At 36.7% G+C, this 17,984-nt stretch overlaps 1 protein-coding gene across 4 annotated transcripts in view; it reads left to right on the top strand.

Moving 5' to 3' along the window:
• The window catches only part of ARHGEF3 (Rho guanine nucleotide exchange factor 3), a 133,408-nt gene that overhangs the window by 109,231 nt on the left and 6,193 nt on the right, over positions 1-17,984 (top strand). For all 4 annotated transcript variants that reach the window (XM_082767832.1, XM_082767831.1, XM_082767833.1 and 1 more), the window contains 4 exons: positions 8,483-8,590; positions 15,234-15,404; positions 17,379-17,441; positions 17,801-17,897. In XM_082767832.1, coding sequence (XP_082623958.1) covers positions 8,483-8,590; positions 15,234-15,404; positions 17,379-17,441; positions 17,801-17,897 — 439 coding nt within the window. The remainder of the gene's footprint in view (positions 1-8,482; positions 8,591-15,233; positions 15,405-17,378; positions 17,442-17,800; positions 17,898-17,984) is intronic.

Genomic DNA, 17,984 nt, shown 5'->3' with positions numbered 1-17,984 from the left:
TTGCTGTCCAGGAGAAGCTCTAGGTTGTCTTGGGCTCAGGACCGTGTTTAACTCAGCCAGGGGAGTGCAGGAAGGGTAAACCTGCTCTGCTGAGTGGCATTTTGCAACAAGCACCTTGCTGCTGTGCTGCCATGCATGAACCTACCATGACATGTCTGCTTGTTAATTGGCAGCCGTGCTTCAGATCCAGTTTCTTCCAGAGGGAAAAGGTCCAGGGTAGTCTGCACAAGCAGCTTTAAATGAGAGGAAATTCAGAATTTAGTCAACTCTACGCTAGTTGTCTGGGTTTTTCGGCAATTCTGTTACTTGTGTTAATTCGCATCAGTGTAAGGTTTTTCTGTCAATTTGCCTTCATTTCATAACTGCTGGTAGACATAGATTTCTGGGTATTGCAGGCAAATGAATTATCAGTCAAGAGAGCTGGACACAACTCTTCCCTGTGCTGCTGGTGCTGCAGTGCTTCTATCTGTCATATGGCAGAGGTGGTGAGGTGGTACCAGCTGGGGGCAGCCTGTTCACAGGACGGTGACGATCTATGGTGAAGCACATGGTGCCATACCCCGATGCACACTTCAACTCGCTTTTTTTAACTGAGAGTGCTTTACCACTTCTCTGCATAGCTTTTCCTTCTACCCCAAGTATCATTTCAGGACCTCTTCTTTATAACACTGATTAAAACAAAACATCTCTGGATTTTGCTTTATTTGCTGGCTGCTTTTGTGTAGACCAGCCAAGGAAGAATAACAAACCTTTTCCTGCTCCTATGAGAGAGTGCAGGTGGTGTGGAGCCTTGTGGATTTGGAAGAAACATTAGAAGTTTTACCACATGATTTATTGGCTGATCAAGTTGCAAATATGTATCATTTACTTAACTTGCTTAATAGCCTTTTTGAGATGCCAGTGTTGTATTAGTGTGATGCCTTTCCCAGGTTTTAGGATGGATTTGTGTGGGTGATTATAGCTCAGCGTTGCACAAAGGTAGCTGTGCTTAGAGCTACTGGAGAGTTGCCTGCTTCATTATTCTTGACCACACTAATTTTTGGAGAGCTGTATGTGAACATACATTCACAGCTCTAGAAGCCTGGATGTTTGAGGATTTCCTGAATGAAGTATTTCTAACATACTATGAAATATGAAAGAAAGGCAAATTTTCTGTGGTTTCATGTATTAAAAAAGATGGTCTCTGTTAGCTTTGGTAACCACTGAGGATGTTGTTCTAGTTTTAGATCTACCTCTCTATGAAGGGACAAAAAGCTCAAATTGCATGGAATGCTTTATTTTTTAGGCTGTTTGCTGTAGTAAGAGGCTGTTGTAATGTGGGTTGCTTTTTGTTTTTTTAACCTTTTTGCTTGCATTTTTTTTTTTTTTTTAATCCTGCTGAAGTTTAAATATTGATAACATCCTGTGGAACAGAGCTTCAAAGTGTGTGCAAGGGGGTGTGTTTTTTAAATTAAACTCCAAGTTTTGGGAGCATTTATTAGAACTGTTTAATCTTAGGCCAATTTAACTAATAGCAGACTAATAAAAATAAAAATAAAAATGTTGGGCTTCCTGCCATGACAAATGTTGACTTACCCTTATAAAGTTGGCTAAAAACTAATAATCTTTAAGGTATAGGAGTTTAGCCAGTAATATGAAGTCTGAAACAGAGTGCTTCTGTTTCAGGTTGCTGGCACTGCCTGTGAGTTATGTCTGAAACAGCAGTTACTGGGCTGTTTCACTTTACAGAGTTTTCCAATTATGACACAGTTAACTCCTTTGAGACTAATTTCTAATAAAATGTTTGCAGTAATGAGTGCTCCTAAACACAGAATTAATGCCTTGGATACCTGTCTGTCTAGGTTCACAAATAGAAAGTGTATTAAAAGGCAAAAATATCCCCAGCATATCTTTGGGATAATGTCAAGAAGGGTAGCAAACCCAAGTCAAGGACTCTTGCTATAAGGAGTTACCTGAGAATTTGTTGGTTCTGGCAGTCCTTGAACTCCAGTAACATAGGCAATTACAAGCTGTTTTGAATTAGCATTGCCAATATCAGATGTTTTTTTGGGGGGGTGAAGGGAAGGCTAGTTTGCCTTTGAAGAAGGTAAAAGGAGCAAGTCCTTATGTTCTGAAACGCTGAGTTCCTGTGCAAGGTTTCACTTAGCCTTTGTTTTCTGGGTTGACTTACAAATCTCTGTAGATCCCCTTTGTTGAGTGTATTTGTTTCTAATTACAATCAGAAAAATCAACACAAAGTGATGGCAGCACTGCTGCCCATGGGCTGAGGATGGAGTATAATGACCCCTGAGGGAAATACTTTCCCTTGTTTGTCCAGTTCAGCAGCAGCTCTCTGACTGCAGACTGTTGTTGAAGTCACTAATCAGCAATGGGAGAGTCAGGTGGAAAAACAATCATACCAGCAGTGAACATACATTTGCTTTTACCGTTCGCTGGGAGGAAATTGGGCTAGCTGCTTGGGAGCACCAAGTGAAGGACTTTGGAATGAGGTACTGCAGCAAGTGAAGACCTGTTATATGGCATGTAGACTACTGCTGTGCACTGTGTTATCCAGGTCATTGGTTCAGCTGTCCTGCAGACAATGTAAAGGGAATCTGGGCTACTTTTTGTTACCTTTCATTCTATTTGTTAGAAAATGAAAATCAATCTTGTGCTAGAGTCATTTAACCATCAAAGTGTAATAATTAGGCTGTGGGTGGCCTTGTTGAATGACAATGTATAGAAAACTAATTGATATTATTAAATAGATTTAACTCACTCTGACAGGAAGGCACTTACTGTGAACTTTGGGAAAATTCCATCTTTACATGTGCTGCTGAAAGAGTCGCTTACTTTGTGGATAAAGAGCATGAGAAATGCTAGTTTCTTCCCCTGAATTCCCCCTCTAAAAGCTTTTCCTATCTATGCAGTGGGTTATTGGATACAATACAGCCAGTTGTTAGGTGCTGGTTTCACTGATTAAGGAACAGTAACATCAACTTTATAAATATGAACAACTATAAATAGCTGTCAGTACATTGCAACTGATGTAAGTACCTAATTGTTCAAAAGATCTTGTGCTTTAACGTGCTGCTGTGGATATTGAATGTTTAACCTCGCCCTGGAACAGGTGCTGTATGTAAAGCCTGGGACTTTGCAGTGATAAGGTGTGTGTTAGAGCCAGAAGTAATGATACAAAAGTTCTCTCTTTGCTTAGATGATGTTGTTTTGAAATTACTACGTTACAATGTTAAAAAGAAGCACTTCATTCAGCTACATGTGGAAAAAAGACTTAAATTGTACTGAGAAGGGAGTTGGCAGAAGTTACTCAGAAAAGTACGGCTTCCCGGTAGCACTGTAGCAGCAACTCCTTGCTGTACACATCTCCCAGTTGTCCAGCAGCAGAATGCTAAGCTTTGGAGAGCTGTACCTTAAAAGGTACAGCTTCTCTTTCTTATTCAGCAGTCTAAACTATTAGGTTAGAGCTTAATACGTAGAAAATACCACAAATACAAGTGTACACAGGGGTTCAACAGAGTGACCTACACAATAAATGACAATGAAGAAGCAATCTACAGTAGTGTTCTTCATGCCACATTAGGAGAATGCTGAGGCATGGCATCTTTGAAACTTCTTATCTGATATTTTCCTGCCTTAAATATTTGGTAATTGATTATGCTGTTGTGACTACTCTAATCTTTCTTCCTTTGAATTCCAAAGAAAAGTATAGGTTAAAAATGTACTCTTTCAGAAGTACAGGGTAGTTGTTTGAAATGTCCACTTCATGGTTTCCAGAATCATCCAGATCTTGTACACAGATCTGCTTCTTTTTCTGTTTGTTCAGTTTCAAGAGTTTGTTTTGAGGATGCATATATGTGGTATTTCCAGTTGTAATTCTTTGCTTTCTGAATTCCAATATTCACATGTTACCAAAGTCATTTTGAGTTCAAATATACAGCTCCCTCCAAAAGCCAGCTGCTCTTTGTTCTAGCTTAGTCAGGCATTAATTTGACTTTGCTTGGACTGTGCAGTCTTTGAAGTTTCTGCACTCATGTTTCCCTCAGTTTTATTTAGCCTTATATCAAATTTAAAGTACTGTCAAATTAACATTACTCATTCACATATACCAGCTCCACATTTTGGAAACCTTGCCAAACTGTAGTCTGGATCTTTTGTTTTCCAGCTTCCCATATTATCTGAGCAAGCCTTTAACTCTGACAATGCAGTCTAGCATTTAGTTTTAGTTCAGAACTCTGAAGTGATTTTTTTTTTTTTTTAATATCAATAATGACTTCAAAAGGTCAAACAAAGAATTCTAACTGCTGAATTTTGTGTCCTGACTTGGCCCAGTTCCCAGTCTGGATAGGTAATAGTTGTTGCAAGCAAATCCAGCTGCTGAATCCCATCTGCTTCTAAATTCCCTGGACCGGGAGGGCGAGTAGGGGGGAAGGACAAGTGATGACTGGGTAGCTCTGAGTCTTTTGAGCACACTCGGAGATACTGACCTGGAACCTAATGTTCATTCTTCCTGTCTTCCTGGATAGTATGTCTTTTCTGCAGCCTCTCCATGCTGGTTAGACACAGGAGTCACACGATTCTGAGTTCCCGTGTGCTTAGATTCGTATCCCCAAAAATTTTATGATTGTAGGACCCCTCCTCAGTTAACTGGAAAAACAGAGGTATTCATAGACAATATAGTAGTAAAATAACGAACACATGTACAAAGAATTCCTAACCACAAGCAGTTAATTATTTTTTTATTATTATTATTATTAAAAAAAGAAGAAAGAAAAAAGTAGGAACCACTGAAGAGGTTTGGGAAGCAGTATCTAGAATGCAACCCCTGAGTCTTATTGGACTGATGTGCAAGTGCAGACTCTCCTCAGTATCTCTGGGTAAAGCAGAACAGTTCACACACGCTGTTTCCTATTTGATCTGTTGTTTTTGAAGAACCTTGATTAGAAAAACAACCATGTGTTCAAAACTCACTTTTTCATACACTAGGCTGCGGAATTTTTCCCTGCCTAGATTATTGGTGTCAGTAGTTCATCATCTCTGTGTCACTGGTTTGGAGAGGCCACGCAGATAGCTTAAAAGGAGGGAGGGGTAGAGATGAAATGAACGTAGACCATGCAGCAGAAAAAGTGTGACCCTGGCAAGGGTGTCTAAGAATTTCAGTGTTACTATCCTACAATTTTAGAATTGCTCCAGTAGTGTTATTTTTTCATTGCACAATCAAAACCTTTCCTATACAAGCTTTATTATTCCACAGTGGAAGTGGTGACTCAGTGTTGATTGCTGTTGTGGTTAGATATTTCTGTGGGAAGGGACACCTGGAAGGTCTGGTGAGTTTTTACTTCCAGCCGGGTGTCGTAGCCAACCAGACCATTTCTAATGTGGGGTGAGTGTCAGACATTAGTAGAAAGCTTTCTGCATAATGAAGAACTTCTGCTTAATAAGATATACTTTCAGACCTGATTGGCAAAGTGTGAAGTCTTAGACTTCTGAAATTATTGAGTCATTATTTTAAATAATCATGTTAGAATCCTGTAGTAATGCTGATCTCTCATAATTGAAACATCCAATTCGTAATTGGTACTACATATTTTAGCTCTTTTGAATTCTGATCAAATTTTCCTGTGTGAGATCAGCACATGATACCCAATACGAGGAAGACAAAAGGGGATGCAGAAAGACCTTCACACAACCTTTTAGCTGACTTTCCTTTTGGTTGCTGGGAGAGGTGCTGACCTCTGGCGGCTTACAGCAAGAGGCTGTAGAAGAGCTTATTGTTTTTCAACAGTGGCTGAAACTCTATGTGGAGTTTCTTCTCTTTAACATTAACTTCTGTACCCAGTAAGGTTTAGCAGCACAAACATTAGTAAAGAAAATTATACTGCTCAAGTAACTTTCACCTTGAAATGGATGGGGGAGTTTTAAAGGAGGGGCTGTATCATGTTCCCCTGGGACTGTAGGCATTGCTGGCTAGGAGACAGCGCAGCTCTCAGACAGTCTTTGGACTGTCCAACATGAAGAAGGAGAAATCAGAGATTTTTTTTCCCCGCTTCCTCTTGCTCTCCAGGAGAAAGAAGGTGATTGTCGCTCCTTTTTACTCAGACTAATGTTATTTGATGCTTTGCATCAGTTTTCGCAGCTGCCTGAGGTTTACGTGCCCCACATGGCAGACCAAATTAGGTCCCAGCCTGAGCTCATAGCAGGCAGGTGAAGTGTAGTGATTAATAAACTTTAGCTGCTGTTGTGCAAACAGATGTGGAAATATTCACATATGAGTAGACTGGCTTGTCTTCTCGTACTTAAACACTACATAGGAAGATTCATTCAAAGTTTTTGCATCATTCCTGCTGCAGAAATGCAGTGAAGAACAGGTTTACTTATTTTGTCAGCTCATTTGCTGGCAGTAGATTCCAAAGAAAATTATTCAAGGGTTTCTCGGCTTAGTTTGGTTAAATTTAAGACTGAAAGACCGTGCAATCACAATGTAAGTGTAAAAGGTCTGTTAGACTATGGATAGCATTTAACTTCCAACCAGGATATGGCTATCTGTGATGTAGTGTAGATCAAACTTTTTTTTCCCCATCAGTTTTGTCTTTGGACCAAAGAAGATACACTTAGCAGCAAAGCTATAGAATTATACATGTAGAAGGCATATAGCAGAAAAGGAGGAGAAATCTTTTCTCTTAATCCTAACCTCCCTCCATCTTCTTTAATGTCCATATATGCTTGATTTCGAGATTTTGCTTTAGGGATGTGATATTTATGCCTAAGTAATGCCTAGGCAAGTCCTTGACTCAGAGTAAGCACTGCTGAGCAAGAACTGAAACAGTTTGTTACCAAAATTACTCTCATCTGAAATCCAAAACACAGCACCATGCCAGCCACTAGAAAAAAAATTAACTCTGTCCCAGCTGAAAGCAGGGCAGTGTCCTTTCACTGCAGTGCAGCACTAGTGATATCAGGCAGGCTCTGCCATGGGATACTATTTGTGCTTCAGGATTGGCATTCTGAGTAATCACAGGAAACAACAGCTGATGGCTGAGCCACCAATTAGAGGAGAATTACAGTGGAATCTCAAATACTTTTTTTTTTTTTTTTCCGAAGCAGGGAGGTGTGCTAAATTGATCTACTCTTTTATCTTCACCGCTAGCAGTGCAGCGGTGAAGATAAAAGAGTAGATCAATTTAGGCTGCTAAAATGCTTTAATACTGGGTTTCATTAGTGGAGGAATACATTATTTTTGCTAGAGGGTTTAACATTTTGTCCTTTATTTCAGCATTTACAGATTTCTGGGTTTGCCTGCTGAGAAGTAAATTAAATATGTAGCTGCTTCTCACCTTTCCTCTGTTGCTGTGCTAATGGAAGAGACTTTTTCTTGCCAGTAATGCAGATGATGATCATTGCTGCCTTTTTTTTTTTTTTTCCTCAATGGGAAAGATGATAAATCTGCATTATTTCCAGAAGGATTTGGCTCTTAGAACAAAAGGCTAATAGGTGTGCTTCATTTTCCAAAAGATACGTATAGGAAATTGGAGACATAGGAAACCTACACAAACTCAATAACCATGGCTGAAAAAGAAAGATGACCTGCTTTAGGATATCCTTGAAATATGATGTTAGATGGATTTTTTAACGTCACTTGGAAGGTTTGCCTACTTTTCTGTCAAAAGTTGCCTTTTGCATGTGCTGTTCAAGATCCATTAAATGTCAGAGGTTAGAAAGCCAAGGGTAACAGTTTTATTTTTATGCTTTTATAACAATTTTTTCTTTCATTATCATTTGTTTACTTTTTTTAAAATCTGCAGGATAGTTGTCATATTACATTGATGTGGTTATACGTTACTTAAACAGGGCATAAGAGCTGTTATATATGAAAAGAAAAATATTTAGTTGAATGCTTTACGGTAGATAGATTTTTCTTACTTTTTTGCATAAAATAGAAAAAATAATGTAAACATTATTTGTCTGTATATGGAGGTATTTCTATATGAATGTGCGCTCACTGGACATTTAAGTTAGAAATTGGTCTGAATTATATTTTCTAGAGTGAAATACTTTTCACTGAATAAAGTCACATGCTGACAGTGGCAGAAGGCAAAGAAACAAACTTAATTGGTTTTATCTGAAAGTATTCCTTTCAATGACAACACTGTCATAAGATGCATTAGCTGCAGAGCACTGCTGAAGATGTCTGTCTTTTTTTAAGAATGAGTTAATGTAATAACATATTTTTGTCTCTTCATCCTTCTCCCTCCCCTGCCACCAGCCATGATGATATATTTCAACTGTTTCCAGGATCTGTATTTACCAGCCAAGAGTAATCTGTCGTTGTCAGCTTTTAAAACTGCTGTTGTTTATATACTACTCTAATTATATACCAGGCTTACAAACTTCTATTTTATAATTGCTTCCTTAGAAGAACCAGTGAAACTCACAGCAGTATTTAACTGATTATGCTCACATTTCCCCCATTTTTCTGCCTTTACAGGAGCCTAGTAACAAGCGGGTCAAGCCTCTTTCCAGAGTTACATCACTAGCAAGTCTCATCCCTCCTGTAAGGGCCACTCCATTGAAGCGGTTCAGCCAAACACTTCAGGTAATAACAGTAGCTGCACTGCTGCATTAAACTGCGTTTCTAAAAAGGGAAAACACACATACAGACGCACACAATTTCTTCTAGGGTTAGTACAGGAATGGGAAGTCCATTTACTTGTGTGCATATGAGTGCACACACCAATGGAATGTGACAAACAGGTTTAAGCAGTTTATGACTATAGAATCATAGAATATCCTGAGTTGGAAGGGACCCATAAGGATCATCAAGTCCAACTCCTGGCACCACAAAGGTCTACCCAAAAGTTTAGACCATGTAACAAAGTGCCACTCAAAGTGGTGCTCACACAAAGTTACTCAATTTAAAAACTCAAAACTCTTACTTCAAAAACAACATATCTGTCCAGATAATGGATGGTTTTTTAATTACTAGGAAAACTATTACCCTTGTAGCATATAGAAGTTTCTATATTAAAGTATTACAGTTGCTTTCTAAATTCAATGAAGAACAGAGTTTTCCATGACACTTCCTGTTAATTTTGATGGGTTTCCTTGAAAATGTTATTTTTGGTACAGCTAGTCATACAGGACTGCTAAATTTCCTTCTGTGTAGTGAACTTTGAACTTCCCTAGACAAAGAGGTAGCGAACAATTGGGGAAAAAAAAGTCATTTTCCAAAGCTGCTGATAAAAATTGTTCAAGGGCAAGCATATTTAAATGCAATTTAGAAACTAAATAATTTTGTAGTTGCAGTTTCCATACAACAGATTAAGTGCATGATATTTAACATAGAGACAAATGTTACTTGAATTTATGAATTATTTGTGCATTCAGACCTGGAGACTTCAAACATCTGGGTTCTCAACTCCTAATGATTATCATGAGTGAGAAACAGTTGGGAACTGAAATACTGCTATGGGTCTGGCCTAGAAAACTTTGGGAAAAAAAATAGCACTGTTTTCTCTTAAAATAGTTTATGTAAGAAAGCATTCGTGCAGTCTAAAGAAATTTACTTTAAAATGCTAATTTCTTTGAAGAGGGGAAATATAAAAATATCTTGAATGTATTAAAACTGTTATCTAATAAAAAGTAGCTTAGAGCATTATTGAAATTATCTGTTAAATAAAAAGACATGGGGAAAGAAACCAAACAATGTTTCTGTAGCAGTAGTATCTCAAAAACAGATACTACAGCACTTCTTTAACATTGGTTTTCCTGTTTCCTATTCCTGCTATTCTGAAAGCACAGACATCTGCATACCATAATTGCATTTATGGGGTTGGAGGAGAGGCAAAATGGCTGAACTCCCTTCAGTCTGGGCTGGATCCAGAAGGTATATTGTAGCGTGACTAGAGCAGAGATGCCTGTATTCCCTGGGGTGTATAAATCTCCTCTGCAGTCTGCCTGTAGGAAAAAATTGGCCTGACCCTGAAAGGACTACATTAGTTCCAGTTGTGAGGCGTGTGGAAAGTGAATTAATTTTTGTCTAAACTGCTTCTGAGCATGGCACTTCCCGTTTTGCAGCCTTCCGCAGCTGTTGTTCTCATTTAAGGGACTGTGCTGTCATTCTGTAGTGAATGGCTGTGAGATGGGGCTTCCCAATACAATATTGTATTTAATAATGGCTGATTTAGGCTATTAAAACAACCTGTTCTTTTATGCACGTACTAGTAGCCTTCCTAGATCCTAGTGAGAGCTACATAAATGTGGTTTGGGGCAAATTTTTACAAAAGTAATTGTGAGTTTGTTAGAAGTCCTACTGTTGTGAACATTTCTGCCTTCGTCTGTTCCTGGTGGTTATTAGAATATATTTTAATTAACTGTCTGCCTCTAACCAGATTAAGCAGTGATATTGATACCTTCTCCTCCATAAGTAACTATGTTTGAAGGAGCTGCAGTGCGAAATCGACCTGTATTATGTTCTCCAAATCTTTGGTCTGAGTCTATTTCCAGGTGATGAATGCTGGTGAAGTCTCTCAAAACTGTCTTCATGGCTGGCTGTAAATTGACTTTTTGTCTGATTTTTGTCAACAGCAGTAGAACAGGAAAAAAATGGCTGATCTTCTGTACTCAGGTGCCTCAGTGGAAATTAGCTGGAAACATACTGGGGAGCATGTAGAGCCCCTATGTTAATGTTTTGCTTTTATTTTTAACTTTGCTGTGCATTGATGGAGCTGTCACTGTGTCTTGTGGAATAGTACAGAACAGGATTTTATTTTGTTTTTAATTTTATAATACTTGTAAAGGAAAAAGTATTAATTTTTCTCATTGGATGAATTTTCATGTATCTTTATTGTTATTTTTTTCAGACAAAAAAAAACAAACAAACAAAAACAAACAAACCAATCATACTTCTTACATTGCTGTTCTGTGTCTGTAAAACGAGGAAAACTACTATCACCACCACAAAATCCAAAACAAACTAATTGTTTCCCTGGGGAGAAAACAAACAAACAAACAAATACAAAGCCAATAAAACATCCATACAAAAAGACCACACCAATAGCATCAGTGAAAAGAATTAGAAAATTCTGAATTTCCTTCATGAAATTTCAAACAAACTTTCTTACATAATTCTTCCTGAATGAAAGTAATGTGCATAATTTTCCTTACTGAACTGGATTTTCTGTGTGCAGGTTGAAGAGAAAACACCTCTGTACCTGAGATATGTGTCGTGTCTTTTAAGATATTCTTAGCAACTTTTGCTGTGTTGCATATTAATTATAGAGGTATTTGATTTTTGTGTGCCTTATGTTTTCAGCTATATTACCATTTTGCACATTATTGTCAACACAAGAATGTCAAGTAACAAACCACATGATGATCTGCTTGTTTCTGTTTGGTCTTACTCACAGCTGTGCTGTTAGGCTTAAAAGCTGAAAATAGGATCAGAAAACGAATTCCAGCTGATGAGAAAAATTGTCTGGCTAGCTTCCTCTGCAACTTCAATTTTCATCAGAGTGTCTTGAATTTAAATAGGGAGTCCAAATTATTTTTTTCTTGTTAGACACACCACAAATTTCTAAAAATTATTAAGAAAATACATTTGACATCAGTTCTGAATGCTGTGACTTTGATCTGTAGTCCACCTCTTCAAGTACATAAAGCTGTTTGCTTTAGCGCAGCTGAAATTAAGATTTGTTAACTGTAGGAGTTGAACATCAGTAACACCTAGACCCTTCATAGTAATCATCTGGTAATAGCCAGTGGAAGTTATTGCAGTCAGATAAATACAGTAAATAAAATCAGGAGTTGTGGCCTGATTCTTCCCTATCTTCTCTAATTTTTGGAATTATATGAAAATTTTAATGATCCTAGACTCTAATGAACGTCATTTTTAACCACTATGCTGGGCATGTTGGTTTTTGTCTGTTTGTTTGTTTGACATTTCTACAATTCCTTCATAGGATTCATGGAACTTTTTTTTAATCCCTCAGGGCAACTGCAAACAAAAGATTACCATCACAGTACATTTAAATTTGTTTTTAAAAATTGCTAGATGAACATAAATTTAGGTCTAAATTTACGTCTAAAGACCACTAAATTGATATGCATCTGTTTACTTGGAAAAAAAATGTGTAAAGTATTAGTATTGAGATGGTTACAATGATGTTGTACATTTGTCTTAACATATCAGTGTTTTATTGAAAGAATTTATTTGGTGGATTTTTTAAATGAGGCTTATACAACAGCTTTACATCTTCTTTCTATTGTCAGTTACAGCATTGGAGATTCAGATCTGTTTGACTTTTGAGTGACAAAGCATTAATTTTACTGTTAAATAGTATTTCCCTGGTGATGCATTATTTTTTCTTCATAGCTTTATGAGTCAATTTCTAGAACATCTATGAAAAGCAGTGGAAGATGTTAAAATAAGCTTGTTGAAGTGTGTGATTCCCTTCCTAACTAGATTTCAGTGTACCAAGTTAAGTCAGTATATCAGGCAACAAGACAAAGAGACCACAGCCTCTTGATGTGAAATTTCTCCTTGTTAAAAACATGTCCAAACATTTCTGTACTTTTCCACTAATAATTATTCTTAATCCAATGTATCTTACTAATATAAAGCAAGGTACATTTTGTGTGATAATTGAAATATGAGAGAAATCAATCAAATATAGGATATTTACTGTGCCCAGATAACAGAGATGATAGGTAAGCAAGCAGGACTTTGGGGAGTTTAGTTTTCTGCCAAGTCTCAGCCCTTTTTGTCACCTTCTGTCCAAAGGAACACAATGTAGTGCTGTACAGAATGGTATCGAGCATTCCCATGCAGTGTAGAGAAATAGTACTTTCAGTGGATGTGAGAGCTTACTTTTCTCAACACACTTTATGGAGTTTGTTTGCTATTACAGGGTGCATGCCATTTTGTAACATGATGTATGACATTTTGTTAAAAGGTTTCAAGGTCAAGGCATTTATTTTAAAGATCAGTCTGTCTGGTGCTTCTCATTATAATTATTTTCTTCATTCAACATGAAGCATGCCTTTAAAAATCACTAGCATGAAAAAGCAGCTATATACTGGAGGGTATATATGGGAATGCATGGAGAAGGACACTCCACCTTGGTCATGGAATGACAACAGTTCTGCTTGGCTGCATTCTCACAATTGGTGATTTGTGGATGGACACCTGGCTCTTTCTCCCTAATCTTTCCTTTTGCATGTGAAAATAATGGGTTCCATGATTCTTCATTATAACAAGTATAAATTAAGCATGCAATTTTCATGTACGTTTCTTTATCTTCTTAAATTTTGAAGGGAGACTAGCACCTGATTTGCAAAGTTCTGGAAGGTTGGTATATATATGTGCGAGTGTGTGTGCGCATGCTTCTTTTTTTTGGCAGTTTTGTCAATTCCAAGCTCAAAATCACTTCTGTGGTGCTTTTTTTTTTTTTTTTTTTTTTTTTTTTTTTTTTATATCACATCTTCAGATAATTCAAAAACACTGTATTTATAGGCATTGCTAGCATTTCGTGGGCTGTTATCTTCAGAGGAGAATTTCAAATATTGTGCTTTGTATATACTGCTTTCAACTTGGAAATGGAGAGAATTTATTTTGCTTTAAATATTCTTGCCCATGGCAATTGAAAGATGATTGTGTTACGTAAGGCAGGTTATAAATAACAACAAAAATGTAGAGTATTTCAACAATTTGGAATACTCCAGATATTTCAGAGCTAAGACCTCATAATAAAAGTCTCTAATTTTAACAAAACAAGAAAGGAGTCTTTTAAAAATAACACAGTGAGAGCATAAAGTATTCATCCATAGCCTGAGCTCTTTCTAAGAGTCTGCAGGTAAATTAAACACTCAGATGTCTCACTTAAAATTAGACTTTGTTTTTAATGAAGATTACGACCAAACCACATAAAAGATAGAGATGCTGGTACACGTCATCTCAGTTAGAGGCTCCGAAAATATTAATAAATATGCTATCATAGTTTCAGTACTAGTATTTCATAGTTTGCTCTCTGCACTGATAGAATTTAAATAAAATGTGTCAATTACAAAGAAATAAAGAGGAAGAAGTGATATGAAAGGAATCTGGTTTGCCATTCATCACAAACATTAAAATATGAATATTAGCATACTTCTTTAAAGATAATGTGATTGTTCTTCTCTTTTCAGTCAGATCCCATTTCACACCTCTCCATGTGAATTAGTTTCTTGCTCTAAATGATTCATCTGAGGAGGCAGGAAGTTACCATTTTAAAGGTTTTCTTCATGTATGAAAATCAGTTTGATCAGGTAGAACATCAAAGCACTAAAATTTGTATCCTGCTTATATACATATCTAGAATGGTGATACCAATGGAATCTTTCATGATTCTGACAGCCTACAAAAAATAAAATATTACCATCAAGTAGCAAGATACTAAGGTATGTACTAGCGACAGCCTCACTTTATGAACCTTCTTTCTGCCCAACTGAGAAATCATTTATTTTTTAAACCGTTAATTAGTGTTTGATATAAGATATCTTTTAATCTGATATCCTTGAGGTAAGACCTATTGCATCTCAGTCCAGCCATCTTTGAGCAAACCCATTCCCCAAAAAACAAACAAACCCAACAATAGTGTGATAAAAACAGGTTGGACTTCCAGTTGAAACACAAGATGATGGGTTTGGTTTATCCAGCAATTTATGCTGTTGTAGCTTCTGGGAGCTTCTGTGTAAAAGTTTTCTTTCTTTCAAAACGAGTGAAAAAATATTCACGCTAATTTTTGTCTCTAAAAATTGCATTCTAAATTTTCTAAGAATTAGGGATCTAATGAGATGGATCTGTGTTATGCATGAATGATTCATGTCTGACTATTTACTGAATTGAAACTTTGATCAGTCATGTTGATTTGTTGTACCAGTCTGCCATTATCCCTATTGTTCATTCTTGTTGCATGGTATATGAATATTGTGTAGTTTTAACCATGTTGAGAACAGGATACAGACAGAGTTCAATGCAGGAATGGAAATATTGGCATTATGGAAAGATGTCTTAAAATTATCTCTTACATTCCCAGTACTAAACATTGCTGTTAAGTCACAGTAAGAATTATTTAGAAATGGTTGAACTTTGTATATAATTCCTCCTGGGAAAAACAAAACAAAAAACAAAACAACAACAAAAAAACCCCACGGTGTGAATCTGATGTAACAACAGAAAATATTCTTCTTTGTATTTCCAGCGTTCTATAAGTTTCCGTAGTGACAGTCGCCCAGATCTGTTCAGTCCACGGCCATGGTCTCGAAGTATGCCGCCTGCTAACACAAAGCGGAGAGACAGCAAACTGTGGAGTGAGACCTTTGATGTTTGTGTCAATCACATGCTTACATCTAAAGAAATCAAGCGTCAAGAGGTATATATATATTTCTTAACATAGGTCTTATGGTCAAAAGTCTATGTTAAAGCATGGAGTGAGAAATACTGGTCAATATAAAGATAGCACTTGAAGCTTTCTTGAAACTAAAGAGAAGACCACCATCTCCACTAGAAACAGAATTCCATCCCTATGAATTATAATTCAGCCTTAATTAGACTGATATATTCTTTCTTAAAACCAGCCCATCATATTTCCATAATAAATATAAAGTTACTGATACATGATACTCTGGCTGCGTACGTGTACATGCTCTTTATGACAGTTTCTGCAGGGATGGTTGATATTTTGTTGTTCATTTTGTTGTTCTGATAATGATTAGTGAGCATGCTATTTCAAGTACAGGTATTTATCATGTGATACCTATGCTCAGAATAGCATAATAACTTTCCCTGTAGTAAAATACTGTTTTTGAGGTAATCTTCAGTGCTATAAAGATAAAATACTAATCAACAATGTATCTTGCAAGCAAAAAAAAAACGAGTGTTAGTCTAAATGTATTGCACAAGACAAAATCTAAATAGTTTGTGTTATAGCCATGACAAAGCTCCCACTGAAATCAGCAGAAGGAAAAGTACATTGTAATGACTAGGTTGAACTGTTTTGTCTTGACAGAAACCCTACAGGCAAGTGAGGTAGCCAAGAAGTGGAAATTCTGAATCATGAGCTTATTGGTACATTGTAAATCCATTTGCACAGAAATACTTAAGGGTCTTGTTGCTATGTTAGATATGTTATCAATAATGGAGGGCTACTGCTTTTAAACTAGTGGAAGCTTATGTATCAATGGTTTATTATTAAGTTTTATAGAAATTTATAGTTGTATCAGAAAAGTTTGTAACATCCTCTCCCCAAATGTTTCAGGGACTGAAAGTCATAAACCAAATAATGGCAACATCAGGCATTTCTTTTGCAGATTTTAACGCTGTGTAAATATTCATCAGAAATAACTTTGAAAATTAACTACTTCAAAGGCAGCTTATTTAAAAATAAACTGTAGAAACTGTTTGCATAGCCTAACATTCATTACTGTCTTGGGGCAGAAGCCGGGACCTTCCATAGAACCCAGATAAATGAGCTGTATTCAAGGGAGTTTCTGTGCAAGGGTTCTGCGTTGTGTTCTGTATGCTTCAGCACAGTATCTGACCCACTTCCAGGCATGTGCTGTCAATTACCTCACACTATGGCAAGCCTTCCATGCATACATATTATCAAGCTACGAGAATCTGCAGTAACTGAAGATGTTCTTCCATGATTTATGAGGATTTAAAGCCTTGACTGTAATATTAATTTTAACTGACCAAAATGCTGTTAACTTTTCATGTACCCCAGTTTAGAATGAAATCATGTAATAAGTAAATACAGTGCTATTCTGGTAAACTAGCGAGTTAGTGTGGTTATTTTTAATCTGCCAGCTATGAAGTCTTAACTCTGCTTTGAGAGAAGTATGTAACAGCAGACAGTTAAGTATAGCTCAGCATTCATAACAAAATAATGAACCGCTATCAAAATAAAAGTGCTCACAACCAAAGAAATGTTTTAAAGATCTATCTTTCGACCTACCCAGAACTTTTATTACTGATGTATTATACGAAACACAACAAAGTCCTATGCCACCAGTTGCATAAATGGTATTTTTTAAACTAAAGATATAATTGAGTCATAATATGCTGAAGATAGCCTTCCCCCATCTAGACGCACATCTATTTGAAAAAAAAAATTACTTCTGTGGCTATTTCAGATAAGCTTTTTATGAGCAATCTGATACAGCTATTTTTAAAGATTCTGCATGTGATTACATAGCTATGGAATTAAGGCTTATTTTCTTTCTGCAACTAGATTTAGCAGAGATTCTGCTATGTGGTATCAAGACAGCTGTTCAGAATATAATGTCAAATTTTACAGTTGAGTAAAGATTAAATAAAGATAGTTTATATTTGTGTCTTTTTATAGGCTATCTTTGAACTCGCACAGGGAGAGGAAGACTTGATAGAAGATCTGAAGTTAGCGAAAAAGGTTTGCTTTAAAAGAAAAGGGTGTGGGGGGTGAGGATTGAGGAGGCAAGCTTAGGGGTATGAGGCAAAACAGCAGCATTCAGTTGTTTGTCTCTTAAAATAATCCCTGCTTTTTACAATGCTGAAATGGTAAGGGGGAAAAAAACATACTTCTGTTTCCCCGTTCTTTCTGAAAAACTTAAATGCGGTGCTTTAATTATTAAAAAAATGTTACATGGCTAGCTTAAGATATGCTTCTGAAACTTTAAAATATGCTCAGCAGTAGGTCTATTTTTACTTATGGGGAGCTGTAAATGCTATCACTAACTGTATAGCTGCCAGTCATATATTAATTACAGAGCTCTCCTTTTTTATCTTCAGGCTTATCATGACCCAATGCTTAAACTTTCCATAATGACAGAGCAAGAGCTGAACCAAATTTTTGGAACACTGGACTCTCTAATTCCTTTACATGAAGGTAAAACTCAATCTTTTCTGTGTTATTACAAGTAGCTTTATAGTTATCTGGTTCATGAAGTGATGTTTCTCTTCTATTTTTAATCAT

The sequence above is a fragment of the Aythya marila genome (assembly GCF_965140915.1).
Source record: "Aythya marila genome assembly, chromosome: 10".
Lineage (NCBI taxonomy): Eukaryota > Metazoa > Chordata > Aves > Anseriformes > Anatidae > Aythya > Aythya marila.
This window is presented reverse-complemented; position numbering and strand designations above follow the sequence as displayed.